Source organism: Panthera uncia, assembly GCF_023721935.1.
Source record: "Panthera uncia isolate 11264 chromosome C1 unlocalized genomic scaffold, Puncia_PCG_1.0 HiC_scaffold_4, whole genome shotgun sequence".
Lineage (NCBI taxonomy): Eukaryota > Metazoa > Chordata > Mammalia > Carnivora > Felidae > Panthera > Panthera uncia.
In genome coordinates, this window is record NW_026057585.1 from 98,001,487 (window position 1) to 98,029,089 (window position 27,603).

Below are 27,603 nucleotides of genomic sequence, written 5' to 3' on the forward strand. Positions count from 1 at the left end.
AAGGGCAGCCAGGACGCTTCCCCCAGGTCTGAGCCGCCCAGTGAACAGAACAGACGAGACGGACTAAGGTATAGTTCAAAGGTTGGTATCTTTTTTGGTTTCCTTTTTTTTTTTTTTTTTTTTTTTTTTTGTTTTTGTAAAGAAAAATAAGGTTGTGTTTTTTGTTTGAAAGAAAACATAAGTAAGCCCCCCTCCCCACTTGGCCTCTCCCCGGCCCCTGCGGGGTGTGGGGACCGGCGGTCCCGGGCGGGAGGGGCCGAGGAGAGGAGAGGGCACTCTTGGGGCTTCCTCAGAGCCACAGAGGAAGGGTACTAGGGAATGGAGTTTGGCTTTGTTAGGCAAAAAAGAAAATTTAAAAACTTGGACACACGTGCCCACTATACAAATGGGGGCCAAGAAGCACCATCTTCGAGTTGGAATCATCTCTGGCAGCTGGACTCAGGGTCCTGGTGCGGCCCCTGGCCCCCCCACCCCCCACGTCCTGGGGTGGGGGGCAGGGCGGGACACAGCTCTCAGGACAGGAGCGGGGGGAAGAGGAGCGAGGGAAAGTCAGAGCGACTCCTTCCCCACATGGTAAAAAAAATCACTAAAAAAGCACCCAAGGCTTAAAAAAACGAAACCTCCCTGGCAGGGAGAACTGGGGGCATCCTGCTTACCAGCAAAATGCCTTACCTGGCAAAAATGTGTAGAAAAATAAAATTAAACTTTATCCCTGAATGATAAAGACCCTTCCTCTTGCCCTCACCACCACCACCCGCCCCCAAGTCTCAGGATTCACCAAGGCTGCCAATTCCTCCCCGGGTGCACATGCCTGTGTAAGACACAGGCTGCCGGTACCTGTGTGCGAGGCCCCGGGTGGCAGGGGCTGCGGGGCTCGGACGGCCACATGCACACACACACTCCCTCCTCACAGCAGTCGGGGGGGGGGGGTTCCCTGTGCCAGACCAAGGGCCCTCCTTCCTCCTCTCGGGGACAGGACCCCGGCATGGGTGGGGAGGGGAGGGGGCCGGGCTGTAGGAGCAGCGGCAGGGCCTGAGGGGGCGGCGGAGTGGGAAGGAATGAGAGCTCAGGTGGCCTGGAAACCGAGGCCACACGGAGCCCACGGAGGCAGCAGAACGAAAGGGAGAAAAGTAGGGTCTCAGGGGCTGAGAGGGGCCAGGCTCATGGCGGGGCAGGGGCAGGGCAGGGAGTGGTCTCACTGGAGACTTGCAGGCTGACGGGGCCCGTCCTGCAGTGCAGGCCGGGGGCTTGAGCAAGGCCCCTGTGGGCGGTGCGCGAGGGAGGGGCCCAGAAGCACAGGCCTGGAAGCGGGGCAGGGTGGGCCCTGGGTAGTGTTCTCGGGGTAACGGGCCGCTGCCCGGGAAGGTCACGAGAGGTAATAAAATAGGGGCACAAGCGGGCAGAAGGGAGGCTGGCCGGGGGCAGCAGGGTGCTTACACTGGAACTCCGAAGGGCCCTGGCCCGGGGACCCCAAGTACCCGCCTGCCCACCCAGGAGAGCCAGGGGGCTGGTAGAACGGGGGGAGACACGGGCAGGTGATGCCCATCCTCAAGGGGGCCTGCCCAAGGGGTCTGTTCTTCACCGGGCAGGGTCGAGAGCGAATGACACAGGGACCATCCCTCCACCCTCCCCCACCCCCCGCCAGGGAAGCCGAGGCAGCCGCAGAGGGACGGGGAGATACAGTACGAGATGCGGGCACAGCCCCGCAGCACAGGGTCCAGAGGCGGCCAGCTCCCGCTGTAGCTACAGTAGTGGCACTCCCGCCGGGCGGGCCGGGTGGCAGGGAGGGGACCGCAGGGCCCCACGGCCCCTCGGGGATCCCTGGCTTCAGGATCAGGGTCAGCACCAAACACAACTGATCTCGGCCAAGGAGACGGGCAGGGAGGAGAGTGACCGCACGGACACGCTCAGCCCTGCGGTCGGCCAGGTGAGGTGCAGGGGTCCCGGAGGCAGGACCGGCCCAGCGAGGTCAAAGGCCCCGGCGAGGATGGCGGAGCCCCTCAGGGGGGGCTCTGAGGCCGGCAGTGGTGAAAGCAGCGTGCACCTGGGCGTCTCCAGGCCCCTCCGGGCGCTGGGGGCCGCGGACCGCGGGTCAGCGCAGGACCTGGTACAGGTAGGCCGAAGTGAAGAGAACGTTGGCAGCCAAGCTCACGGCCAGGAGGCCCCGGACCAGGGAGGGCCCAACGCGACCTTTGAGAGAGAGAGTGAAGAGACCCGGTTAAAGGGTCCCCGTGCAGCAGCCCACCGGCCCAGCCCACCGGCAATGCAGCTGTGGGGCCCGAGGCCCTGCTCCCAGGAGCCTCCCTGCCCAGAAAGACCCCTGAATCTAGGGTCAGTGGGCCAAGTCCTGCCTCCCGGAAGGCACCTCGTCTCCTGAGCCCGTGCTACCAGGCGAGGACTGGGTGTGCTGTACTCGTATCCCATGAGGGGGCCTGGGGGCATGACCCCCACTTTACAGACCGAAAGGAGACACTTGAGAGGAGCGGTACCCTGCCCAGGCTTCCGGACCGGGGTTCCCGCCCCAGGTCTGTGCTCTGGGGACAGCACCCATTTCCTGTCGGCTCCAAAGACAGGGAACCATCTTTGCAGAAAGACTCCCCTCGTGACTGTCCATCCATCTTCTCCACACGCGTGTCCCCTGGGGACACCGGCAGTTGTGCTGGCCTCTGGGTGCTCACAGCGTGCCTGGTGCTTTACCTGGAACCAGGATTTGACCTCATACTGTGCCTGCAGCCCCCGCACTAGCCCCGCGGTGCGCCAGGCTCTCTGGCCAGCGTCTTCCCCCCGTATTTGTGCTGGCGCAGAGGAGCCACTGCCCACACAGGGCAATGGGGACTTGAAACGTGGCTGGAAGAGCCGAGGACCTAGCTCTTTACTGTTACGCAATGTTAACTCTGGTAAATGTAAACAGCTCCCAGGGCACCTGGGTGGCTCAGTCTGTTAAGCGTCCGACTTCGGCTCAGGTCATGATCTCGCAGTCTGAGTTCGAGCCCCATGTTGGGCTCTGCGCCGACAGCTCGGAGCCTGGAGCCTGCTTCGGATTCTGTGTCTCCCTCTCTCTCTGCCCCTCCCCTGCTTGCACTCTGTCTCTGCCTCTCTCTCAAAAATAAATAAACATTGGGGCGCCTGGGTGGCTCAGCCGGTTGAGCGTCCGACTTTGGCTCAAGTCATGATCTCATGCCTCGTGAGTTCGAGCCCCACGTCGGGCTCTGTGCTGACAGCTCGGAGCCCGGAGCCTGCTTCGGATTCTGTGTCTCCCTCTCTCTCTGCCCCTCCTCTGTCTCATGCTGTGTCTCTCTCTGTCTCAAAAATAAACAAAAACATTAAAAAAAAAAATTAAAAAAATTTTTTTCTTAAACGTAAACAGCTCCCTATGACCTTCCGCTGATGGGGCCCGATCCCAGGGTGGCCACGTTGTACGCCGGGCGGTAGCTGGACCTAGAAGGCGCTGGGTGGGTTATCTAGTTGCCCTCTGCCACTCGAGGGCCCTGGAGGGCTTTCTCTCTCAGGGTCCCAGACGGACCAGATGACCGCAGCTGCGGACCCACAGCCCCTCCGCCCCTCCCCCGCCCCCCTCCCAATCAGAGCACAGACCTTTCCAGGCGGCGGCCTCCTCCACGCACCCCTGGGTGGTGGTGTCCACCACGCAGGTGGATGACTGAGAGGAATCATCCTCCTTCTTGATGGAGCGGCTGCTGCAGGCACTGCCTCTTTCTGGCATCGACCTCATGTCTGCAGAGAGAAGAGGTGTCTCAGCGGGTGCTCACGGCTCACCCCCAGGCAGAGACGTGGGCCAGCTCTACCTCTAATCCCAGGACAGTCCTCAGATGTGGCCAGCCGTGCCCGTCCCAGCCCACCTGCCCTACCCCGGGCAAGGGGAGGCCGGGTCCTCGTTCATATCCCGGCTACGTGGCTGCCGCGAAGGGAGCTGGTTATAGACGTGCAGCAGCGAACTCGGTCGCCAACAGGCGGACGGCGGCCACAAGGAGGCTTCTGGGGGCACAGGGTGGGGCACGGGGTGGCAGAGGCTGGGACTGGGATCTCAACCCATCCTTCCACCTGTCTGGCCAGTGTTCAGACCCGCTGTGGCCGGGCCTTCCGACGTTGTAAGAGACACAGGAAATCCACATGTTAACGTGAAAGTTCAAAATTTTAAACGCTGAAGCCTAATTTTAAAAATTTAAAGATGCTTTACAGAACAACGTCACTTGAGCACAACAAAAACATCTGTGACCAGACAGATGCAGCCCAGCACGGTATCACGCGCTTTTGACCCATCCCAAGGAACAAAGGACCCTCAAGGTCAATTGCAAAAGAAGAAAATAAAATCAGCCAACAGAGGGCCACGTCCTGGAGCGTTCAAGGTCACCAGAAGCCAGGCCGGGAGCGTCTGGAGCTTGGGAAGAGTGGCTGCACACGCTGGGTAAGAGCAAGGACAGACCCCGTGTGGCCGCCTGCAAGGCCGTCCCAGCGCCGCACACGATCACAGGCGCCGTCACGGCCCTGCTGGGCTCTCCCACCTCCTGGGAGGGTGGCCGGGGGGTGGGGGGGGTGCTCGTACCCACAGTGAGCTTCGTGTCCTGCGCCGGTGATCTCTGTGGGACGTGCGGCGGCTCGATGGGGAAGAGGCTGCCGTTGTGGGGCGAGTGTTCGTCTGAGCTGCTGGGGGTGTTGGGGCCCTCCCCGGGGGGCGACGGGAACAGCAGCAGCTTCTGCCCCTTCAGGTTGAGCCGGGCCGGGCTGATGAGGGGCCTGCGGTGGCGCAGAGAGCCAGAGCTGGAGGCCACGGAGCCGGCCACGGAGGGCGCCGGGGAAGGGAGTGGGGACGAGGCACAGCATCCCGACAGGAGAGAGAAGTAATCTGGAGGGCAGGAGGAAGGCAGAAACGACGGCTTACGGTAGGAATGAAAACAAGGTTGAATGTTTGCTACGGGCACCGTTATCCCTGATACGGCTGCGTGGTTCCCGGTGCTTTTCCTCTGTTAACCGGAGAGGAAAGATGAGGCTGTACCAAAACTTGGGGACAGAGGGGAGCCTGCCAGGAGCTGAGGGAAGGGAGAGGATCTCAGACCCTTAGCCGCGTCCCCCCGCCCCCTGAGGGCACTGACTTAATTACGGTCAGCTAACTCAGCTAATCCGGAGTGTGGTCTCCATCAGTCATCACTGATAAGGGTGACAGCATTATAGCTAATCCTAGAAACCACCACGCCCGTTTCACAGAAGAGGAAACTAGAGGAAACTGAGGCACAGGGCTGTTGGTCACTTGCCCAGGGCTGCAGAGCTGGGAGGCACAGGACTGAGACTCGAACACAGAACCCCGTGGGACCCCAAAGCTCATGTTTAACCAGGCTGCCGTCCCATCCCACAGGATGCTCTGGGGACCCTGGCCCACACTTCCCTGTCCTCCTTACCTGGAACAGGAACCTCTCCAGATCGAGACACCTGAGACGGTGGGCGGCTCCCACTGAACAGATACCCTGAGTCTGGAGAGGAAACAGAAGGGGGACAGGTCAGGCCCGTGGTAATGACAGCCACCCACCCTCTCCATTCTCCAGCCCCCGTTCTGCTGACATCCAGCCTTTGTCACTGAGGCCGAACTTTCTCGAAAACACAAGCTCTCAACGGACTCCCTGAACTACTGTTAGAGATCCGCTTGGCCTGCTCTCGTTTCAGGGATAAAGAAACCGACACCCACCCTCTCCCCCCGTAGCCTGCTCTTTCTGGGGTCTTGCCCCTCCACTACCCTGTGCCTGCCGGCCTGCACTGCCCCTCAGGGAACACTGAACACGCTGCTCTTCCTCAGTCATGTGCACCCCAAGGGCAGAGACTACGCCCCACGTACCCTGTGTTCCCCCAGCGCTTAGCCGAGAGCTGAGTGTGGAAAGATCCAGCGACCACCGTGTGCCACCACGAGCAACTGCTGTTCCACCACCCTTGGGGCTCTGAGGGTCCCTTGGTCACAGCACGCTGCCTGCCCCTTCCCCCCGCCCCTTCCCCCATAAGGCCCAGGGACACAGATTCAGGCCAACCCATGTGTCTGGCTAAGGGTGGTCACGTGGCCCAAGCACAGAGTCCTTTCCAGGACTGGTTGTATGGATGCTAGGAGAGCAGTCTCTTTGCTGGGTGTGAGCTGTAGGGACGCAGGGATGAGCCTGCATCAGGGAGGTGCAGGGGCGAGTAGGGCGAGAAAGAGAGACACAGGAAAGCAGAACCTGGCCCAGTGCCTGAGCCCCAGACCACCAGTGCCTCCTGGTTACCTGAGCCAAGGAGCTGCAGAAATCTTCGTTAACGCCCCCCGGCAGTGGAGACCCTGGGGTCCCTCCGACCACTGAACGTTCCGAGACCAGCCTGTGTCCACAGAATTGCCCTGCTGCCCCTGGGGCGGGGCTGCTCCCGAGTCCCCTTGCCTCACATCTCACAGGGCAACAGGGAGACCGTGGGTCCTCCACGGTGGGTGGGATGCCACCCACCCCTCCCAAGGGGTCTGAAATGGAAGCTCCTCGGCTCTGCTGTCCTGGTGGGTGAGCACAGAGAGTCCTCCCAAGAGTGTCGGGCCCAGGGCAGGGCTGCTCCTGACGCCCCAGGCATCTCCCCTCTCCACGTTCTACTCAAGAGCCACCGGGGACAGAGAAGGACGCCTCTGCTCAGGGGAAACGAGGAAAGCCATCCTACTATCAACTCGGGGTACAAGCAAAATGGCCTTTGGCCACCTTGGAGGAGCTAAGCCTCTGGTCGTTGCTGTTACGGGTGTTCTCATCCCATACTAACGCCAGCAGCCGTGTCTGCTGAGGGCTTTGTTCTAGAAGCTTCCCTGATATGCCTACCTCAGCCCGGAGACACGGCCGTCCATATTAGACCCTCCCAGGGTCACGGGCTGGGGGCCTGCTTGGCTGCTCCCGGCTGTTGGCTCCTGGCACTTGGCTGCCACATCAGGTGCTCACAACCACCCCGTGACGTGTGTATTATCACCAAGCCTGGCTTACAGCTGGGCAAGTCTGAGCCCCCTCATTTTGCCCCCGTCAGACTGGCAGCTGCTGGGCTTTTCTCCAGAGGGAGGGGCGGTGGGGATGCGCCTCAGTTTCTCAACCCTGCATCTGCTCTACAGGGAACAGGAGGAGCAGGAAGGTGCCTCTCGGAGGTCCGGTCCCTGCCTTGCACCCTGTGGACATTAACTGGTCTTTTTTTTTTTTTTTTAAAGTAGGCTCCACATTCAGCGTGCGGCTTGAACTCACGACACAGAGATCAAGAGTTGCATGCTCTACTGACTGAGCCAGCCAGGTGCCCAGTTATTTCATTTTTTTTTTTAAATGTTTATTTATTTTTGAGACAGAGAAAGACAGAGCGTGAATGGGGGAGGGTCACAGAGAGAAAGAGACACAGAATCCGAAGCAGGCTCCAGGCTCCGAGACGTCAGCACAGAGCCCGATGCGGGGCTCGAACTCAAGAACCGTGAGATCATGAGCTGGGCCGAAGTTGGATGCTCAACCAACTGAGCCACCCAGGCGCCCCTCCTTTTTTAAAGAGCAAAAACCAAGGGGCGCCTGGGTGGCTCAGTCGGTTAAGCGTCTGACTCTTGATTTCAGCTCAAGTCATGATCTCGAGGTTCATGAGTTCGAGCCCTGTGTCAGGATCTCTGTGCTGACAGTGTGGAGCCTGCTTGGAATCTCCCTCTCCCTCTCTCTCAGTCTCTCCCCTGCTCATGCTAGCTCTCAAAATAAGTAAATATTAAAAAAAATTCTTTACATAAAGAGCAAAACGAGACTGCTGTCCTCTGCAGTTGGCACCTCTCTCCCCAAGAGGGCCCTCAGAGGGCTCTGGCAGGATCTGAACCCAGCTAGTCCCACAGAGTCCTGGGAGCTTGGGCCCCTGTCCCCACCTTGGGCCCCTTTAGCCCCATCCCCACCTGAAGGCCTGATGGAGAGTTCTCGAGAACACTCCGGGGGAAGGGCTCAGCTGCTGGGCCTCCCGGTTCCCACACCCAGGGAGTTTCACGGTCGCCCCCACGCCCCTAGATGCCGTTCACAAAGAGCCCACAGAGGTCCCACCAGCTCCAGGGCCACAGGCAGGGGGTCAGGAACTCTGCTGGATGACCATTCCCAGAGGAGGAGTCAGCTCGTGTCTGGTTACACACAACTATCTGGAGTCCAGGCATCTGGACTCAGGGCAATCCCACCTTGGATCCTACCCACCATCTGAGCCGTTCCTCCTGCGGTACGACCCACCCCCTATGCGGGAGGCCGCTGACCTGCACGTGACAGGGCCAGGAACCTGAGCTCAGGCACAAAGCTCAGCTCCAAGCTGCAGGGGGACCCTGGGCAAGTCACGGGGGTAAGAAACGGGAGCTCAGAGGGGCACCTGACTGGAGCTGGAGCCCCCAACCTGGCCGAGCTGCCGAGGGGCTCAAAGGAGACCCTGGCCGCAGGTCACCGAGCCCGTTCTTTTGTTTTTTGTTTTTCAATGTTTACTTTTGAGAGAGAGAGACACAGTGCGAGTGGGGGTGAGGCAGAGAGACACAGAATCCGAAGCAGGCTCCGGGCTCCGAGCTGTGAGCACAGAGCACGACACGGGGCTGGAACCCACGAACCGTGGGAGATCACGACCTGAGCGGAAGTCGGACGCTCAACTGACTGAGCCACCCAGGCGCCCCTACCAACCCTGCTCTAACCCCGATGCCGCCCATATTCTTGGAGGCTGGGATACTTCCTCACGGCGGCTTCCCACCCCCAAAGCTGCTACCCCGGGAGCCAGGCATCAGGACCCACCCGGAGGAAGAGGCAAGCCCAGTCTGGCCAAGTGGCTTCCCAAAGAGCTGAGGGCGACGAGGAAAGAAAAACTGGATTTGATTTGCAACGGACTTCCCAGGAAGATTCCACCAGAGAAGGTGAAGGAGACAGAGGGTCTTGAGGCAAGGACCAGGTGGGTCTCAGCCACACCAGAGCCCACGTGCAGCCAGCGCTCGATAAATGCGGCGGACCCGAGCCACCCCCGGCCCTCTGGGTCACACCAAAAGGCTAGGGGCAAATCTTCCAGCCCCCAGGGTCTCAGAACAACGGCAGCAACAATAACAGCGGGAATGGTGGGAAGAGACAGCCCCCAACGTGTGTGTGGACGTCGACCGGGTGCCCGCTGCCCTTCCAGGAACCTTACACGCGTCACCTCGCTTGCCCCAGACACCCCCGGGGCAGGTTCTACTCTACCACTGCCCTCGTTTTCTTTGAGGGCAACTGAGGCTCACGGCGGTGAAGACCCTTCACCGGAGGCAGCCGCTGAGCGGGATGCACTGGGGTTTGACCCCAGCTCTGCCCGTCTCTACAGCAGGAGCTCTAACCACCTCCCGCCCCCAGCCCACCCCGTGCCTGGTGGGCGCCCCCGTGTCCCCCGCCTGCCCACGCTGGAGCGCCTCTTACCTGCCCGAGTCAGGGAGGGTATGGTCCCCAGCGAGAGGGCCCGGCTGAGGCGGCCCGGCAGCGAGGAGGGCGAGGCCCGTCGAGGCGAGCGGAACAGCTGCTGGCTGGCGAGCGGCAGGAAGCCGGGCGGCGTGGGGATGAACAGAGACGGCGGAGGGCCGGTGGCGCTCGGGCAGGGCACGGCCAGGCCGGGGCTCGTGGGGAAAAGGCCGGCCGAGTCTCTCGGGAAACACCTGCGGGAGCCCGTCGGGCGCGGGAGAGAAGAGGAGGGTCAGCCCCGGGAGGCCCTGGAGGCGGCCTCCACACAGGTCCCGTCCCCTCTCCCCTGGTGCCAGGCGGGGCCGGAGTCGGGGTCCCAGGGAGGCGTGCGTTAGTTGAAGCGGAGGAGCGGCTCGACCACAGTCACGCCATTAGGAGCGGGTGGCTGGGAGGTGCCAGCGTGACCCACCCCTCCCGGCATGCCCCCTCGGGTCCCACTCAGCCTCACAGCAAACTAGCTCCACTACGAGTCTCGGGATTAAAGTGACACTGTCGCCCTTGCCAACCTCATGCCGACCCTTCGCCTTGAAGCAAGAACGCCCGACCCCCGCGCCAGGCGCTCAGTAAAAGGCCAAACCTCGGGCTCCCCCTCGCCGCTCTGTGCTCCGTGCCCAGAGCCTCCTGACAGGACGGCTGAGCTCAAGGCGCCCCCTGCTCCCTGGGGCCGGCCTCTGGGAACCCCACTGCTGCTCTCTGGTCTGGGACGCTCCTCTAAAGCCCCTTGCGGAGCGGAGGGGGTGGGGGCGGCCAGGCTGGGGACTCCCCGGGGAAGAGCTCTTGCGGGACGCAAGCCTAACTCCAGCTTAGAGAAGACCCGTCAACGATCGCAAGGCTGCCCAAAAGACGGAAGGTGACAGTGTCTCTTTAACTCGAGAATGGGACAGATCACACGATGGGACCCGGTGGCCCCAAAAGCCAGAATGTCAACCATGCTTCTGATTAAGGCAACCGATTATGGGGGGGGGGGGGGGCGGAGGCAGTTAATACATTAGTCCGCCGTCTGGACGGAGCTGGGGGAGGTCCAGCCTTACCTCAGTGCCAAGGGACAATTGGGGCCATGGACAATGTGCCGATGGAGGGGCAGGCTGGCTCAGGCCCTGCAGCAGAGCCGGGGGCCTAAGGGACCCGCCCTGTGCCCATCACGACCACACTCTCAGGGCGCTGTTAGCCACACTCCACTCCACTGACTTGCTCGCTACTTCTCACCCCCATCCCCTTAAACACCCCTTACTACGGGGCAAGTGTGGGGTCTGCTGCTGCCCTCCTAGAGAATCATGGGACCTTTTCATGCCTTCCGGGAGCACCAGGAGACCACCTGGATGTCAGAACCAAGGGCGGGGCCCTGCATTTGGGGGACATGGGGAAACCGAGGCAGGAACTCATCAAGCCAATCACCAGAAGGGTCTGGACAACCCCAGGCTGGACGTGCCCGCACTCCACGTGCTAACTTTGTCCTGCCCAAGCTTGTCTGACACCTCCCTCCCCACCCCCACAACAGCTGGGATAGAGTCTGCCTTTTAACAGAGAACAGGATTTTGTGTCGTCATTTGCAGAGCAGTGACACCGTATGGCAGAACGGCGCCACCACCTCGGGGATTAGCTGGGGGCGGAAGGGACACTGAACTCACTGAAGATGCCCTGGGACCGTTGGCCAACTTGCTCTGATCACGTGTGAAGCCGTCCCCTGCCGGGGCCTGCACCTCCCAGAGGATGCAATGGGGGCAGGGCTCGCCAGTGCCCGTCGGGCAGGCGGTAGGACCCTGCGCTGGGCTTCCTGCACCCGCCCCCACCGCCCACCCCCGGTAACCAGCGAGTGAGGGGAGAGGCTCCAAGGTGGGCTGTGGGGTCCAGAAGTGGTCAGCTGTGCCCGGGAGAGGCTTCCAGCGTCTTTCCGGCTCTTCCCTGCTTTTCCCAGATCCTGCTCACACCTGGGGCCGCCACCCCAGTGCTTAAAGCTCAGTCTCTCATCCATCTGGCACAGGTGCTGTTCCCAATCTCTGATCCCACTAAGAATGTTGGCACCGAGCAGGAGACACTTCTGTGGTCTGACCCCTCTTGCCGTGACACGCAGTGACATCAGTCAACCAGCAGATCCTCATAAAGTGCCAAGCGAGCTCCCATCGTGGCTCTGTGGTGGACGGTCCCTGGGAACCTCCCGTAAAAGAGCCCAATCTCTGCCAGGCTTCGGAGAGCTCACAAGTATCGAAGCTTCCTCTGGCAAGGCCCCCTCCTCCCTCCCCCACCCCGACCACCCTGCACCCACGCACCCCGTCTCAGAGAGGCACTCAGCCCTGAGTCCGAATCTACGTCCACTGGGATAGATGGGTTCCGGGACAGGCCAGGAGGTTGTACCGTGTCCCATCTGACACTGAGGGGGCTGTCTGGTCTTTTTCGACCCAATCCCAGTCCAAGACGGGAGCAGAAGGAGAGAGAGAACTACATTTTACGTAGCAGTTTATTGAGACGGAGGAAAAGACGACCCAGCAGGGCGCGTGAGGGCAGCCAGGCCCGGAGCCGCCCGATGCCCACGGCGCCAGCACCCAAATCTGACCCCCCGTGGGCATGCCTGTACCCCCGAGTCCCCTGCCCCCGGCACAGAAACCTCTGAAGGAACGTGAAAGAAAAAACAAAAAAGACATGGTACCTGACGGCCGCCGGTGAAAGCAGAGTCCCGGAGGCATTTATTGAAAATACAGCATGAAAAACAAGACATCTACGGCCAGGAGTTACGGTTACAGCAAGCGTCACCGGCCAATCGTCCACGGTTCTACTACACGACCAGAGGGCAAGACACTGCGCAACAGTCACGGACAGAAGACACACGGGCTCCTCCCGGGCAGGTGCGTCGAGGCGGTGGCTCAGCCCGTGGCGGGGACCCCGGACGCCGAGGGAGAGGACAGCCGGGGGGGGCCTCCCTCGCGTCTTGGAGACGGTCACCCCGACCCCAGGCGGTCTGACAGTCGTCCCCAGTGGAGGGGACAGAGGTCCTCGGTAGGGGCAACACACTTCCAGTTAATAAGCCATGATCCCAGTGATGCCTGCACTTCCTCAGCTGTTGCCAGTAACATCAGAAGGTGCTGGGAATATGCTCCAGGTCATGAACTTTAAAGGACAGACACGTAATTTTAAAAAGTCACACAAAACTCTAAAAAGCGCAGGAAGCCTCCCTCCTACGAGGCTCGGCTCACGAGGGCGTCTTTCCGTCCCCGGAGAGGGCAGGAGAGACATCTGCTCGGCAGGGGCTCCTGGCCAGCACGAGAGCCGGTTATGGTTATTATAAATAATTTAACTTAAATACACACATACACACAGATGTCCTGCTTCTACTCAACGCCAAGAAAAGCAGTAATTAGCATCACGCCATCAGTTTCCTTGAGAACAGGGGATCCACACAAGAGGGTGGCTCTGCCGTCAGACCAGCAGTTCTCCGCCCGGTACCTGCCGCCTCCTCTCCCCCCTCAGGCAGGCTGACTGGGGGAGAAGGGACAGGCGGACGGGCAGTCCCCCCCACCGCCCCGGCCCAGCAGGGTCTGCCAGTCACCTAGCGCCTCGCCCTCTACAGAGAACAAGCAGAGCCCAGCCAGGCAGGGCCCTGACTGAGGCCACACGGCTAAGGGGGCCGCTCCAGACCCATCCGGATGCCAGGCTGGGCGTGAGTGGTGTGGGCTGGCTTCTTAGGGCCCCAGGAACACGAGGACCATGACGGTGGGGCTCAGGCCCCATGAGGGGCCCGTCGGGCTGTTAGTTGGTGGCCCCTTGCGAGTGTGGCCCTCACACGCACGGAGTCTGCCTCTGTCCTCCCCAGGCTCTGATGTGTTGTAAAGGGGAGAGCACGGGGTCACTCCTGGAGGGAGACTTATACTCAGAGTGACGAGTGGCAGGGCACCCCGGCTCTGGAAGGACCTGGGGCCCAAGGTGGGATCAGCAGAGGGCAGAATGCCTGGACGGAGACAGCCTTGGGCCGCCTGCTGCCAGGGCGGGTGGGGGGCGGGGGCACTCAGAGACAGTGCCCCGGGCTAAGTGCTTCCTCGCACGTACCCACATCAAGGTCAGCATTCAAAGACCCTGGAGAGAGGCCCACCTTGCATTTCACAGATGGTAACCGGAGACTGGGAAGAGCAGGGGCCCGGCCGGGACCACACAGCTACTGAGTAGCAGCCCTGTTCCCCTGGAGCGGTGACTCTGGGTCAGCACTGTCCCTACCCTCCCGCCTGACCCACAGAAAGGAAAGTGCCTCACAGGGAAGCACAAGGCAGGAGGCCCGGCACCCTCCACGAGGGGCTCCAGGGGTCAGGAGGGTGGTGACAGGCCAGAGAGGGACAAGGTGACAAATGACCTGCTGCCATGTGTGTCGCTCTTGGGCCCTTGCCCTGTGCTGCCCATAGGGAGCGAGAGCTTTCCCCAGGCATCCCGTGGGGGTGAGCGGAGGAGACGGGCCGTACCAGGCGTGGGGTGGGGGAGCAGGCCGAGGGCACTCGGGTCTCCACCGCCAGCCAGCGAGGGCAGCCTTGGCTCAGGAGGCCTCACCCCAGCCCCTGCAGTCCTGCCTTTTCAGGGGAGAGCCAGGCGCGTCTCAGAAGAGGGAGCAGCGCATGCGTGCCCTGGTTCCGTCTGGCCCCCAGCAGTGCCCAAATCACAGACGAGTAAGACTGCTCAGAACTCCAGCTGGGCGAACCCCCCCACGGCCTGGCTGCTAAGACGCTTGCTGACCACAGGGCCAGTGGGCCTCTCTACGGCCCACTGCGAGGAGAGCCTCGCCCCACACACCCGTGGCCAGTCTGGACCCAAGAACTGTGTTCTCTGTTCCCAGGACAGGAGGCTGAGGGACAATGGGTCTCAGGAAGGTCTCGGAGGAGGAACTGAGCTATGAATCCTGGGGGGGCGGCGGCGGCGAGCCCTGTGTCCTCTTGGGTCCCCGGCTCCGTGAGGGCTGGCTGGACAGTGGGCAGGACCGAAAGGACAGACCGGGGAAGTGACGTGGAGACAGGGTGGGGGGCTCTGCTCTGGCCCCTGCTCAACAGCACCCGCCCACGCCCAGCAGCCCGAGTAGTCAGGCCACACGGCAAGGGCCCAGCCCGCAGCCACTATCACCAGCCCCTGAGATGGGGCGAAGTGAGAGGAGCAGCAGGCAGCAGGGACCTGACCCCCACCGCCCGCTCAGGACCGGGGCGTGGCCTCTTTGCACTGCCAGCCAAGGCCCCCGGTCAGAGGCAGGTCGCGTGGGCCACCCGTGTCCCAGTTTGGGGGCAGCGATGGGCTCTTTGGCCAGAGAGGTGCGGCAGTGGTGGGTGGCTCTAGGGCACTTGGGGAGTGGGCGGGGAGGGTGGCTTGCTGGTGCTGGAAAGCACGGGGGGGGCTCTAGGCTGGGCGGGGGCAAGAGTGAGGCAGGTGACAAAGACGCAAGTCACAGGGGCCCTGCTCTGGGCCCGTCCGTCCGTCTGTCCTCCCCCCCGCAGTCACTGCTGCTTCTCTGACCTTCGGGGCCGGAACCTCCGCGTGCCTGTCGCCTTCCTTGTGGCCACGGCTGCCGTGAAGCCCACCAGGCAGCACAGGGATGTGGTGCTGAACTTGAGCGTCTCCAGCCAGCCGGGCGAGGCGGCCTGTAGGTACTGCTCCGCCAGGTGCAGCCCCAGCAGCAGGGCCCACAGGCAGGTGGAGAAGGCGTCGATCCTGCGGAGCCTGCGGGGCAGAGTGGGGGCGGCGGTGAGGGCCCCCAGCAGCAGGACAAGAACCCCCCCTCCCTCCTGTGTCCACTCCCCCCCCAACCCGGCTCGGAGGACAGAGTCCAGGGCCAAGAGGAGAGCGGCGAGCCTCGGACTCCCACTTCAACACCTCCACGCTGCACGGCTGAGCAGCTCAGTTCCTCCCAGTCTATACAACCGAACCTCCCTCAGAACCACTGAGCCGACACGGATGCCGCTCATTACAGGGTCTGCAACCGCACAGGGGGCACAAGGGCCCCACCGGACCCCCGACGACCGCAGAGGCAGGTGACTGTCATCACCCGAGGGGGGGACGAAAGCACGCCACGAGGCCCAAGCGCACAGCGGTGAGGGGCAGGCTGGCTCTGGGTGCCACCACTCCCTCTCAGGCAGGCCACCTGCCTTCCTCTCGCCCCTCAGACTCCCAGCTGCCGGGGAAGAGAGACCGTGTCTGGCTCCAGCCACACCGCGGAGCCTAGCGCGTGGCCGTGTGCCCGGCAGAGCCTCTCGGCTTCAACCCGAGCGCGTGTCCTCCCACCGAGTCCCGGCCCTGCGCGGCCCCACACGCACCTGATGCGGCCGGCCAGCAGCATGGCCAGCAGGCAGGTGAGCAGGCCCAGGGCCACGACGCCCATCTGGTGGCTCTGCCCGAAGGCCCAGGCCTCCCGCAGCTTCTCTGCCGCGTGCTCGGGCAGCAGACCCAGCAGCTGCTGCCAGCCGTCGACCCCGGGGGCAGTGCCGTTGTCAGGTGTGGCCGAGCCGTTGCCACCAGGCGGCAGGGCCGGGGGCAGGGTGGCCTCTGGGGCGAAGGGGTTGCTGGTGCCACAGAACGCGATGGTCAGCAGGAAGGTGCAGGCCAGGAAGGCGAGGGCGCGGAGCGCAATGACCTGGACCGGGGCCTTCGCCGCGGAGGAGAAGCTCTGAGGGAGAAAGACCGGTCGGAGGGGTGGCCAGAGCCGCCGACAGCCATTCCCGGTGCCCACTCTGCACGAGGGCCTGGCCAGCGCCCCCGAGCGCCCGCCGAAGAGTCCACCTGGTTCCTGATGGTCAGAGGCGGCGTCTTCCTCACGCCTTAAACCCTTACGTAATCCCAGCTTGGTCTCTAGGTTTCCTGCTGGGTTTCACTCATCTGCCTCCTTTCTTGGCCTTCACCCACTGGGGAAGTCACCCCGGCTGGCAGGGGACTGCTCTACCACGCTCTTCAGAGAAACCCTTTTGGTGGTAGGGTGATCGGGTTTCTTTCAAGTAAGTTTTTTAATCATTTCATCAGGTTCTCATCAGAAATTCCTATTGTGATTTTGAGTGGAATTGCAATAAACAGAGAAGAGAACTCCGGCCAAACTGAAGTTAAAAAAACCCAGTCAAAAAAAACACAAAAAACGAGTTGTTTGGTCTAGGAACACAGCGGTGAGGGGGGAAGCTGAAGGTCAGCGTCCTGCTGTGCAAAACCGGCCGTGCGGGCCGGTGGTGTGGCCTCGCGGTCAGGGGCCTGGTGCTCAGACTGGAAACCACATGCCAGCTGGACACAGAGCACATCTGGGCAGGAACGTCTCTGGCAGGGGATGGTTTTTACTTCTAAATCCACTTGCTACTACCTCAGGCTTTTTGAAATTTTTTTAACGTTTTATTTATTTTTGAGAGACAGAGCACGAGTGGGGGAGGGGCAGAGAGCGAGGGAGACACAGAATCTGCAGCCTACTACCTCAGGTTTTTTAAACCAGAACGTTCCATTAACCAAGTATAGTGATAATTAAAAAGTTTTTGGCCAGGTAGTCTTGGGTTCAAATCTTGGCGTCCAGCCCTCTGCAAGTTCTGGAACTCCGAGTCTGGCTTCCACAGCTGTAAATGGGAGTCACAGGGCCTCGGGGGGTATCCACCATGAAGGGTGCTGGGGGGAGCGCGTGCCTGTGTCGGGGAAGTGCCCGGGTCCGGTAGGACCCTCACAACCCCTGGCTCAAGCGCACAAATACACATGTATTGGGGCATCTGGGTGGCCCAGTTGGTTAAGCTTCTAACTGGCTCAGTCATGATCTCATGTCTGTGGGTTCGAGCCCCGCCTCGGGCCCTGTGCTGACAGCTCGGAGCCTGGAGCCTGATTCGGATTCTGTGTCTCCCTCTCTGCCCCTCCCCCACTCAGGCTCTGTCTCTCTCTCAAAAATAAATAAACATTAAAAAATTTGAAAAAACATATGTGCGTATTACAACACTGACCCACTCTTCTTGGGATAGCTGCTCAGGCCAGTGGCACGAAGGGGCCTGTGAACAGCTGGGAGAGGGGTCCCGGGGGAAGGCTACTGCCTCCAGGAGAAGGGTCTCGGCTCTGAAGAGCTGCCTACAGTCTCGGGGGGCTCGGCCCCCCAGCAGGGGTTTCCTGCACAAAACCAAGGGCCGTGACTCCCCAAACGCCCCGCGGGGTGCCTTGCTCCAACCTGCGTGTGGGTCTGGTCGGCTTCCCGGCGCTTGAACTGGTGGCTGAGCAGCAGGGCACGCAGCTGGCGGTTCTGGTGCTTGATGTAGTACTCGACGGCCGCCTGGCAGGGCCGGCACAGCTTGTACATCTGCTCCAGGTGGTGCCGATACACCTCGATCTCCTCGTCATACCTGCCCTGCGGGGGGGACGACAGAGGCTCAGGGTCCTGGGGGGGGGGGGGGGCTGGGGCCGCTCGTGTCGAGCAGGTCAGATCTGGGTTCACTTACGAGGGCGGTGACCACGACTACGTCGTGCCCACTCGCAACCTGCTTCCTCCGTGCCCAACAGGACCGGTGGCCTCCTACTGCCTGCGGCGATGTTGGCCACGGGGGGCGAGGCCTGGCGCAGAAGCCGACACACAGCGGGGGCCCAGAGGTGACAGGAGCCACTCTAGCCGAGTCCTGTTGCCGCACAGGATGCACCCGGAGGCCAGGAGCTCGGGATGCGGTCCCTGCTTCAGGTTCCGCTCCTGGGTCCCAAGAGCTCCAGCAGGGCAGGTGAGCCAAGGGAGAACCCAGCTCTGGGTGGACGCTACTTAGATGGAGGCAGAGGCCAAGGGTCCAGAAAACACTAGGGAACCAAGGGCTTCAGTGGGAGCCGAAGGGTTCTTTGGGCTCCAGGAATATTTCAGAAGATTCGAGTCCCACACCCCCTTCTCCCAGAGAGGCAGCAACACACCTCTCCTTCCCTGTTGCCAGGGGAGCCGAACATTTCAGTCTGCAGTGGCCAGGAGAGTTATCAGTCTGATCTCTGGCTGGGACTGCATGTGCCACAAAAGCTTCTCTGCTTGCCAAACTGCACACGCCTTCCCTTCTTTATGCAGGTTCCCGGTCTCCCCCTGCCTCCTCCCCTCCCGGCGGGATCATGGGAAAGCCACAGTCTCTGGGCCTCAGCCGGGCTCTTCTCCCGCGGTCAGGGAACCCCTGGGCCGGGCGAGGCCTGGCGGGGGGCGAACTCCTAACATCAGGCTGCTCACCTATCTTCCTCTCCCCGGAACTGCAGGGCAAACTGCCTGCCCGGCCAGTGGACAAGACGGACTCAGGGACGCGGACAGGACTGGTCCAACAGGGCCCGCGTGGGGCGCCCAAGGACCCGACCTCCCCCTGCCCCGGGACACGGCCCTCTGGCAGGCACTGGGGTTTCTACGACAACGTCCCGGGCTTGGAGCCCCGGGGCAGCAGCAACCGCGAGACGGAGGGAGGGCGAGAAGTGTGTTCCAACGGGGGACGGGGACGGGGACGGAAGAAATAACACACCCGGAACGTGGGGCCGGCGCGGGAGGGGGAGGGGGCCGGGGCCCCGCCTCGTGCCCACCTCACCTCGTCACGCGGCGCGAAGGCGGCCAGCTGCTTGATCTTGGTGGTCTGGTGGTGGCTGCACCTGCGGCACAGCAGCACCTGGCTGCTCACCCACTGCTGCGGCTGCGCGGGGGGGCGGGGCCCCGGCACGCTGCTCACCACGTGGTTCAGGTGCTCCAGGTACTGGGCGGGGATCGGCTTGTTGTAGTCGCCGTTCTGGGGGTGGGAGGGGACGGAGTCAGCAGCGGGGAGAGAGACTCAGGAGAGCCGCCACGGATGCCCCGTCCGGCAACACCCCGGGTCCGGCAACACCCCGGGGGGAAGTGGCGGCGGATCCCAAACACCCCCTTTCTTTACAAGCAGCGGCGGAAGACTTTCTTTTAAAGCAGCTTCGCGGGGAGCCCGACAGGCAAGACGCCGCGAGTGCGGCCTGCCGCCTCCCTCGGAATCCTGCCGTGGGCCGGCCGCCTGTGTTTGTGTTTTCAGGTCTGCACCACCTGGCAGAGCAGGGCCGCTGCAAGGACAGCCCGCAAAACCGAAAACACGATCTGGCCTCTGCAGAAAGCCTGCCGACCCCTGGTGTAAGGCAAAGCGGTGGATGGGCCTCAGAGCCGGAAACATCTCGGTCTGAACCCTGATCCGCTGCTTTTCGGGGCAGGGACACTGGACAAGCTGCCTGGGCCCCCGGCCCCGCCGGCCCCACCCGGCCGTACCTCCTGGAAGCCGTTGTACTGCTCGCAGTGCGGACAGTCCCAGCAGTTGCGGTTCCCGTACGGCACCACCGTGTCCTGGTTGCAGAACCAGCAGTTGACGATGGTGTGCGTCGGCTTCATCCTGTGGACGAGGACACGGTGAGGTCAGCCGGGAGGGCGCCGCCACCCGTGCTATGGGGACCAGAGAAAGCATGGGAAGTAGGACGGGGGACCCGGAGCTGAAGACGCCGCAGCCACGAGAAGTGACAAGGCGAGGGGCTGGGCTGCAGGTTGAGTGCTGGCCAGAAGGACCTGCAGGGAGGCCGAGGCGGGGACAGCGTCTCCTCAGGCCTCCAGGCGAAGCCTGGCCTCCTCCCTCCCAGCGCCGGGGGACAGCTGAAGACGCACCAGATACCATGGCACCAGCCCCTGGTATCCTGGGGCTCAGGCATGGGGGCAACGCGGACCAGAACCTGCCAGGCCACAGGGCCGAGAGTGACCAGGCTCGAGGACCGCCCTCCCAAGGCCCGCAGACCTCCTGAGCCTGTCCCTGGGCTGTGCAAACAGTGCTCCTCAGGGAGTTTGCAGACGGCAGGAGCCTCCTGTGCTCCAAAGATGAAAAAAAAACCCCAAGAGGGTAAGGTCAAGGAGGCTGAGGGGCGGGGACTAGGGACAGCTGCTCAGACTGGAGCCAACCCTCTCTGCTGGAGGGATAGGGCAGGCAATCCAGTGGCCCTCGTTGGCCACACATGTGGTGACAGGTGGGGGCTGTAGGATAATCCCGGCCCAGACACTGGGGGATCTGTGCTCTGGGCCCCTCCACCCACCTCACTGGCTGCAGGGTGGAGTGAGGGGGAGGGAGGAGGGGGAGTACAGCAACTGCCCAACAAACGCCTCCAGTCCCAGGGATCTAGAAACAATGCAGGCAATGGGTGGCAATTGCTTGAGCCCTGGGGTCCCAGCCTCATGGCTCCTAATCCCCCTTGTCGTCCCCCAGAGGCCACCTCCAGATCTGGGGCGCTGCCTGGGCCCCCAACGTACTGGGCAGCCGCACCACACGTGTTGCATGACCCCAGGAGTCCTGGCTCTGCCAGACTCTAGATGTGAGCCCCAGGAGGCTCCTCCTCTCCCAGCCTGGCCTGCCCCTGCAAAACGCGAGCGGTCACAGAACCTGTGCGTCCATGTGTTACAACCATCCACTGACACGAGACACGTAAAGGTGCTGTGCGACACAAAGGGTCACTCTGTCACCCTCCTGTCCCCGGGCTTGTCAGGGCCTCAAAGGAAGCTCCTGACACCGCAGCTGCCTCCTGGCCGTGCCCCTCCATCACCCCCCACTGAGCACGGGCAGGTTATGAGGGCTGTCCGGGCCTCAGTCTTAACCACCTGCCAACCGGGCACAAGAGCGTGTCAAGGATGGGAAGTAATGCCAGTCTAAATGCCCAGTAAGTGGTAGTTATGGTGAGAAGGGGAGGGGGGAGAGGAGGATATGCATCCAGGCGCCGCAAGGAGGAGCCCCAGGGTCCACAGAGGGCACCCTGGATCACCCCCAGCAACCACAGCGGCATACTCCCTGCCCCTGCTCAGGCCAAAGCCCTCATGAGGGACTAGGGACCGCCGCGTCTCGTCAACAGCAAGAGGCCAGAGCAAAGCCTGGCCACGGCAGCAGTGGGCAGTGTGGCACTGTGGTCACGGTTTTGTGGTGTGGCCTTCTGCGGAAACGCATCTGCCTCCCGGAACCTCCACTTCTTTATCTGGCCGATGGAGATAATGATAAGCCTTGCCCCGAAGGGAGGCTGCTGAGAGGGTAAACCAGGGAATTTAGGAAAGTGCTGAGCCCGGCAGGTGCTTGGCACAAGGCAAGCTGACGGCGTCCCTGGGCTCCACGCTAAGAGCAGTGGAAGGCGGCGCCAGGCAAGGTGAGAGGCGGGGAGACCCGCTCTGCCTGGATGCTGGCACTTTGGCTTTCCCTTTGTGATCTGCACCTGCTTTACGGGCTTCTTTGTCATAGCGCGCCGGGGAGGCGGGGGGCACGTCCCAGTGAGTGACGATGCAGGGTGAGAAACCTCTCACCTGACCCCCGGCTCCCTCCATTCTCACCACGGGCCTCCTCGACATCCCTCCACGACACACTCAGCCTCTGGAGAGAAGCCAAGCAGAGGAGCTGGAGGTCTGAGAATAAAGAGAGAGCTGGGCAGGAGATAAAGACGCAGGGCCCAGGAACCCATGCAGGCCGTCAGGACCTGTGGTTGTGGGCCCAGGGAGCCCCCGGAGCCCCTCCTGCCCCAGGAAGCCATCCTCTCCACTCTGAACCTCCAGCCCTGTTGCTCAGGAAACGAGCCTGGCCTGGAAGCGGGTGGCAGGAAGGGGAGGCAGGGGATTAGCTCTGGTCCCGGGGGCCACTGGCTCTAGCTTGTCACTCTCAGCCCGTGGTAATCCCTGCCCAGGGTGGCGATGAGGCTGGGGAGGTGGCGGGGGGGGGGGGGGGGGCCCCGGGCCCCCGGGTCCCCCCCCCCAGTTCCTGCGCAGCCAGCCCTGAAAGGGTCCGGGGCCTGGAGCGGCGGACGGGCCAGCGAGCGCTCGGACGCCGGGCCCGAGTCGGCTCCCCCACCAGCGACGCCTCTCCTCGGGCTCCGCGCGTGAGACACGACCTGGGCTGCGCCCACCTCCACCTCTACCTGTACCAGGCCTCACACGGGAGGGTGGGGTCTGTTCTGAGCCAGCTCAGCGCTGGTCCTGCTCTTGCTCAGGAGGTCCCCCCAGGTCCCTTCATAAAATCTCCAAAGCGCTTCTCCCCCAGCCACCAACCCCCAGTCCAGGGAGGTTCTCGGACGCACCGCTCCGAGCCGGGGAGGAGTTCTGAGGTAACAAGACGGCACATCCCTGTGACACAGGCAAGACTGAGACGGTCCCCGGCCAGGCGGCCTTGGGGGGAAGGTTGGGCCCCGGCAGGTGGGCGGCCAGGAGGATCTGGAAGGGTTCACCCAGCTTCTGCCGCCCGCGTGCTGAGCTCCCCGGCTCTGCTGGAGCCAGAGGAGACCCGAAGCGGCCAGGAGCAGGGTGGGCCCCTTGGGAGGGGAAAGGGGCAGCTACGTGCTCTGGACCCACCCCTCCGCAGGTCCCAAACACACCCCACCCCGACCACGGTGTTGCCCCATCAGCCCCGACGCGCATTTGGTTAAAACAAAAGCTCGTGCCCGGGCATCCTGCCATCTCCTACAGATGGGGGCAGGGGTGTCTGCTGTAGGAGGGAGCCCGCCATCGGAGGGATGCGGCTTTAGGTCCCGGGCGCCTGCTGTGAGCCCAGCACGGTGCCGCACGGAGGAGACACAGGGATGGGGCTTAATCCCTATCCGAGGGGGTTTCGAGTCTGGGGAAGACTGTCGTGTCAATGTTCCCACCAGGCCGTGAGAAGTACCCAGCCTCCCAGGAGGGGCCTGGCATATATACAGCTTCTGACCCTGGGCACCGTGCATCAGCTGGGCGGGGTCTGGAAGACCGTCTCTAGGAGAGTCAGGATGGTTCCCTCAGGAATCAGGAGGTTAGCCTCTCGAAGGGCCCCAAGACGACAGCCCAGGACAGCCTCACAGGTGAGGGGGTCCTTGCTGGACCCCCAGGAGGCTCCTCACTTGCTCCTCTGTGCCTTGAATGGACAACACACGTGACCCTGCCCACCAAGCAGGTGTCTCCCGGGCTGCGGCACCAGCAGCGCCGAAAAGCTACTTGGTGTCAGAGCGCCTGGGTGGCTCAGGTGGTTAAGTGTCCGACTCGCGATCTGGGCTCGGGTCACGATCTCACAGTTTGTGACTTCGAGCTCCGCCGTCAGCACAGAGGGATTCTCTCTCCCCCTCTCTCTGCCCCTTCTCTACTCACTCTCGCTCTCTCTCAAAATAAATAAACTTAAAAAAAGAAAAAAAAAGGCAACTTGGTGTCGCCCGGGGCCTCCGAGGCCTCACACCCAGCCTCAAGGCAAACCTCAGGGAGATCCACGGCAGTCCAGTCCTGCCGACACAAGACAGCCCCCGGGGCCACCTCTCCCAGGGGAGACCTGGCCTGGAGACGGCCGAATGCCCTCCTTCCCCTCGGCGCAACCTGTGATTACGGAGCACACGCCAGGTGTCTGAGGGCCAGAAACAGGCACCGCTCTCCACTTCTGATCTGGACACGAGGACAAGAACAGCAACTTCGCGGGGCAGCTGGTGACAGATGTCACAGGAAAGGCCAACAAGCAGAGCATTTGCCATCATCCTGAAGAATGGTCAGCAGGGCAAAGTGAGCAGGTGGCATTCAAACAGACGGGACTGCTAGGCCCAGGGGGGAGGGGACACCCCGCAGGGTTCCAGGGAGCGGGCCCCGCAGCCGCAGCCGGCGTGCGGTTCCATGAGTGTGGCCAGAGGTGGGCGGGAAATGGGGACTCTGGGGGCCAGGAAGAGGCTCTGCTACTTAACCCAGGAGGCCGCTCTCTTCGGTCTCCAAACACCAGTGGACAATGCAATAAACACCACGGGAGGGGAGGCCCCTGAGGCCCTGAGCAGACAGGAGCTGGCACGAGATGGACCCTGGACACAACGCTGAGCCCGAGTCCAGAGGTGGGGGGTCTGGGGTGGGGGAGGCCCCAGGAGCCATCATGACCACCTGGAGGCAGGGCCAGCAAGCCCACGGAAGTGTAAGTCGGGCTCCCACCCCACGCTGACAGTGCTGGCCTCCCGCGTGTGCCCAGCGAGTGTGGGGTCTGGTTAGGAGCTGAAGGGCTAGAGTGGATCTGCTGCCTTTTGTTGTTGTTTGTTTTTTAATATTTTTAAAAGTTTATTTACTTGGAGAGAGAGGGAGAGAGAGAGGGCGAAAGTGGGGAGAGGCAAAGAGAGAGGGAGACGGAGAATCCCAAGCAGGCTCAAGGCCATCAGCGCAGAGCTCGACGTGGGGCTCGAACCCATGAGATCATGACCCGAGGCGAAATCAAGAGTCGGGACACTTAACCAACTGAGCCACCCAGGCACCCCTTTGGATCTGCTGTTTAACAGTCGGGCACTGGAGGACAGGAGCCCAACTCCTCCAAGCCCTGGTTTCCTCATCTGGAGAATGGGTTTCTCGAGGTAGCGGTGTGCAGGTGCCTCCGCGGGTCGTCAGCAGTGAGTTACTGATGATAATCTGGGAAAGACTGCGGCGTTGGGAGGGCTGCAGCCCTTTGGGGAGGGAACTGGCCTCTCCCCCAGGCTCGGGGGGGGGGGGGGGGCAGTCTTCCCTCTATATCCCTCTGTCATCTCCGCCACTGCTGAGCCCACGAACACCCACCTGGCCAAGTCACTTTCCAGAAACAACTCTCACATGACCTCTCGAGGGTCATTCAAAACCCATGTGCGGCCAAAGCCAACGCTCCCCAGTCACAGCGTTCTCCCTGCCGGAGGGAGAAGGGCTCAGTCTCTGCAAGCCTGTCTTGCCTGTGAATCGTGACAGTGGCCAATTTATGACGCCCAGACAAAAGCCGATGCTTTCTGAAAATCTTAGAGCATCCTGGGAAAGGTCTGGTCCTTCTCAGCCCAACCAAGAGGTCCCGATGCCACACCGTGACACCCTGGTGTCGTGCCGCCGGAGTGAAAGGCCTTCCAGGTACCCTCGGGGCTCCCCTCGGAACCAGCTTGGCCAGCACTGCACCAAGTCTCCAGACTCCCAGGGAGGAAAAGCCGTGGCTGCTGGCCCGGGCGGGGAGACAGCACCCCTGAGAACAATCATAGCAGCTCGAGGGACGCTGAGCAAACCCAGTCAAAATTCAGCCGCACGGAACACAACTGAAGCCTGGCCCAGGCCCTGATCCTTAGCGCAACACGCCCCATCCCAGCGTAACTGGGAGGCAGCGGCGTCCGGGAGACAAACCGGGCCCTGGCCTCTGCTCTGCTGTCCACACGCCCCGGGAAGCAGAGCAAATGGCCACCTGCCTCTGCACTTCAGCTCCCTTGCATAAAATGAGCACTCTGAACCCGCTGGCCGCGCTTGCTTCCAGAAAGTGGGCAGCGACTGGGACACTGGGAGACGTGGGGTGTCAGAGGCCCCCTTGGGAGCTCCTTCAATCCCAGCCATCTTCCCCTGGGAGGCCACCCCCTCCTCCGCCTGCCAGTCTGGCTCATCCTGCAGATGCAGCTGATGTCCCTCCTACCCTTCCTCCTCCAGGAAGCCTGTGACTCAGTCACCCTCACTTCTCTCTCCCTTGGGTGAGAAGCAGTACATAGGGGTGATTAAGGAAGAACAGCCAGACTGCCCAGGTTCAAATCCCAGCTCTAGGCGCTTGCTACATGACCGCAGGCAAGTTCCTTCTCTTCTTTCACCTCATAACCGAGCTCTGCAGGTCCCTTGCAGATCCCATTCTGTCCCCAGAACGTTCGCACAACCCCACCTTTTCCCCCCTGTCCTCTGAGAGCCTGGATCAGATGGGGAAACAGCTGGGCTGCTCCCGAGGCCCTGCCGAAGCAGGAGGCCACTAAGCTTTTTAATCCCTGATCTTGGGGGCCCCATCAGAGAGGCCAGCTCTGAATATGGGGGTCAGCATGATCTCTGAGCCCTGCCAAGGGCTGGGGCAACTATCGAACCAGCTCAGCTCAGCAGCAGCCCCAGCCCATTTAAGAGTATCAGGCTTTCCAGCTCTTGGGGGCAGTATCGCCCAGGGGTTAGGAATACAGGCTCCAGGGCCAGGCTTCGGGTTCACACGGTGGCTCTTGTAATTAGTGGCAATTTAGCTCTTTTGTCCCTCAGCTTCCTTCTCTAGAGGGAGCAAGGGGTTGTGACTCTGACCGGGCCCCCGAGGAATCAGAACAACGCCTGAGACCGCGTATGCAGACCAGAAAGTGCCGGCTAGTGCCCTGCCACCCCAAAGCGCGCCCGAGGAGCAGGAAGCTGGGCTGAAGGTGGAAAACCGCGCAGTCCGATCTCCGCTGGAATCTCCCGCGGGTGTCGGGCGCCGAGGTGGGCGTGGGGCGGCCCTGCAGATCGCGCGGCTCGGCAGGCACGCGTCTCCGTGGGGGAGGAAGTTTGTAACCCACGCGCTGGCTGTCGTCGTCCGCCCCGCATTCCTGGGATCCCCCGGGCCCACCCCTCCACCCCGGCCGCTTCCCGACCCCAGATTCCCAAGCCGGCCCCCACCCCGGGGACGCAAGCGTGCAGAACGGGTCTCCGCGCGGGGGCACACGGGCCGGGCCCCCACCCCCACGCCGCGGCCTCGCGGGTAGGGAGCCGCCGTGCGGCCCCGGAGCCGGCCGGGGCGGGCGGTGGGCGGCGGGTCGAGGCCGCGTGGGCCGCGCGCACTCACCTCCGCGCGATCCGGTAGAGCAGCACGCCGGCCGCGGCGCACGCCGTGACCCCCAGGCCGCCGGCCAGGCCGGCCGTGGGGCAACGGGCCAGGAGCGCGCTCACTCCCTCCATGGCTCCCCGCGCGGGCTGCGGGAGGCGGGCGGCGGGCCGTGGGCCGCTGGGTGGGGGGGGGCCGATGGCCGCGGGCCGCAGGCGGGACGCGGGGCGGCGGCGCGCGCCTGCTCGCGCCGTGACCTTCGCCGCTTTGTAGCCGGCGCGGGCCCGCCCCCTGACTCGGCGCGCTCCCGCCGCGCAGCCAATCGGAGCTCGGGGCGAGCCCGGGGGGCGGGGCGCCGGCGGAAGCCGAGGCGCCAGCCTGCGCGCGCCCCCAAGCGGCGGGAGGTGGGAGGCGGCACGGCGCCCGGCAGCCCCGCCTTCCTCCTTTCCCGCCGCGCACGCCGCCTCTGGCAAAGTCCGCCAACCTTAGCGCCCGGGGCCACAGACTGCGTGTCGTTTCTCCCGCCGGTGTGGTCTTCCCAACGCGTGGCCCAGCCCGGCCGTCTTGCAGAGCTGTTTTGCCCTAAGTTGCCAATCTTTAAGCCACTCCGCTGGACAAAAAATTAGCTTATGGAAACATGAACATGCACCCACCCATAGGGACGAGGGCGAACAAATCACGGGATAGCCCTGCTCGGGTAGGTAATGTCCATGGGTGTC

At 62.7% G+C, this 27,603-nt stretch overlaps 1 protein-coding gene across 1 annotated transcript; it reads right to left on the reverse strand.

The window, feature by feature from the left end:
* TMEM201 (transmembrane protein 201) lies at window positions 1-27,169 on the reverse strand. The gene is made up of 11 exons (XM_049618166.1): window positions 26,906-27,169; window positions 19,630-19,750; window positions 18,938-19,132; window positions 17,578-17,754; window positions 15,719-16,068; window positions 14,922-15,125; window positions 9,408-9,640; window positions 5,412-5,483; window positions 4,562-4,861; window positions 3,595-3,732; window positions 1-2,190 (listed from the first exon to the last, which is right to left on the reverse strand). Exons 1-11 carry the CDS (start codon window positions 27,016-27,018, stop codon window positions 2,093-2,095), a joined length of 2,001 nt encoding a protein of 666 aa, XP_049474123.1. The 5' UTR covers window positions 27,019-27,169; the 3' UTR covers window positions 1-2,092.
* Between the last annotated feature and the right edge of the window lie 434 nt (window positions 27,170-27,603).

What these genes read in the sequence shown, in the direction of transcription:
- TMEM201 (XM_049618166.1), bottom strand. Translation starts at nt 27,018, where the DNA reads ATGGAGGGAGTGAGCGCGCTCCTGGCCCGTTGCCCCACGGCCGGCCTG. An exon ending in AGTACAACGGCTTCCAGGAG is followed by an intron (nt 19,133 to 19,629) that starts GTACGGCCGGGT and finishes TCCCACCCCCAG; the next exon opens with AACGGCGACTACAACAAGCC. An exon ending in GGAGGCCGCCGCCTGGAAAG is followed by an intron (nt 2,191 to 3,594) that starts GTCTGTGCTCTG and finishes TCTCTCTCAAAG; the next exon opens with GTCGCGTTGGGCCCTCCCTG.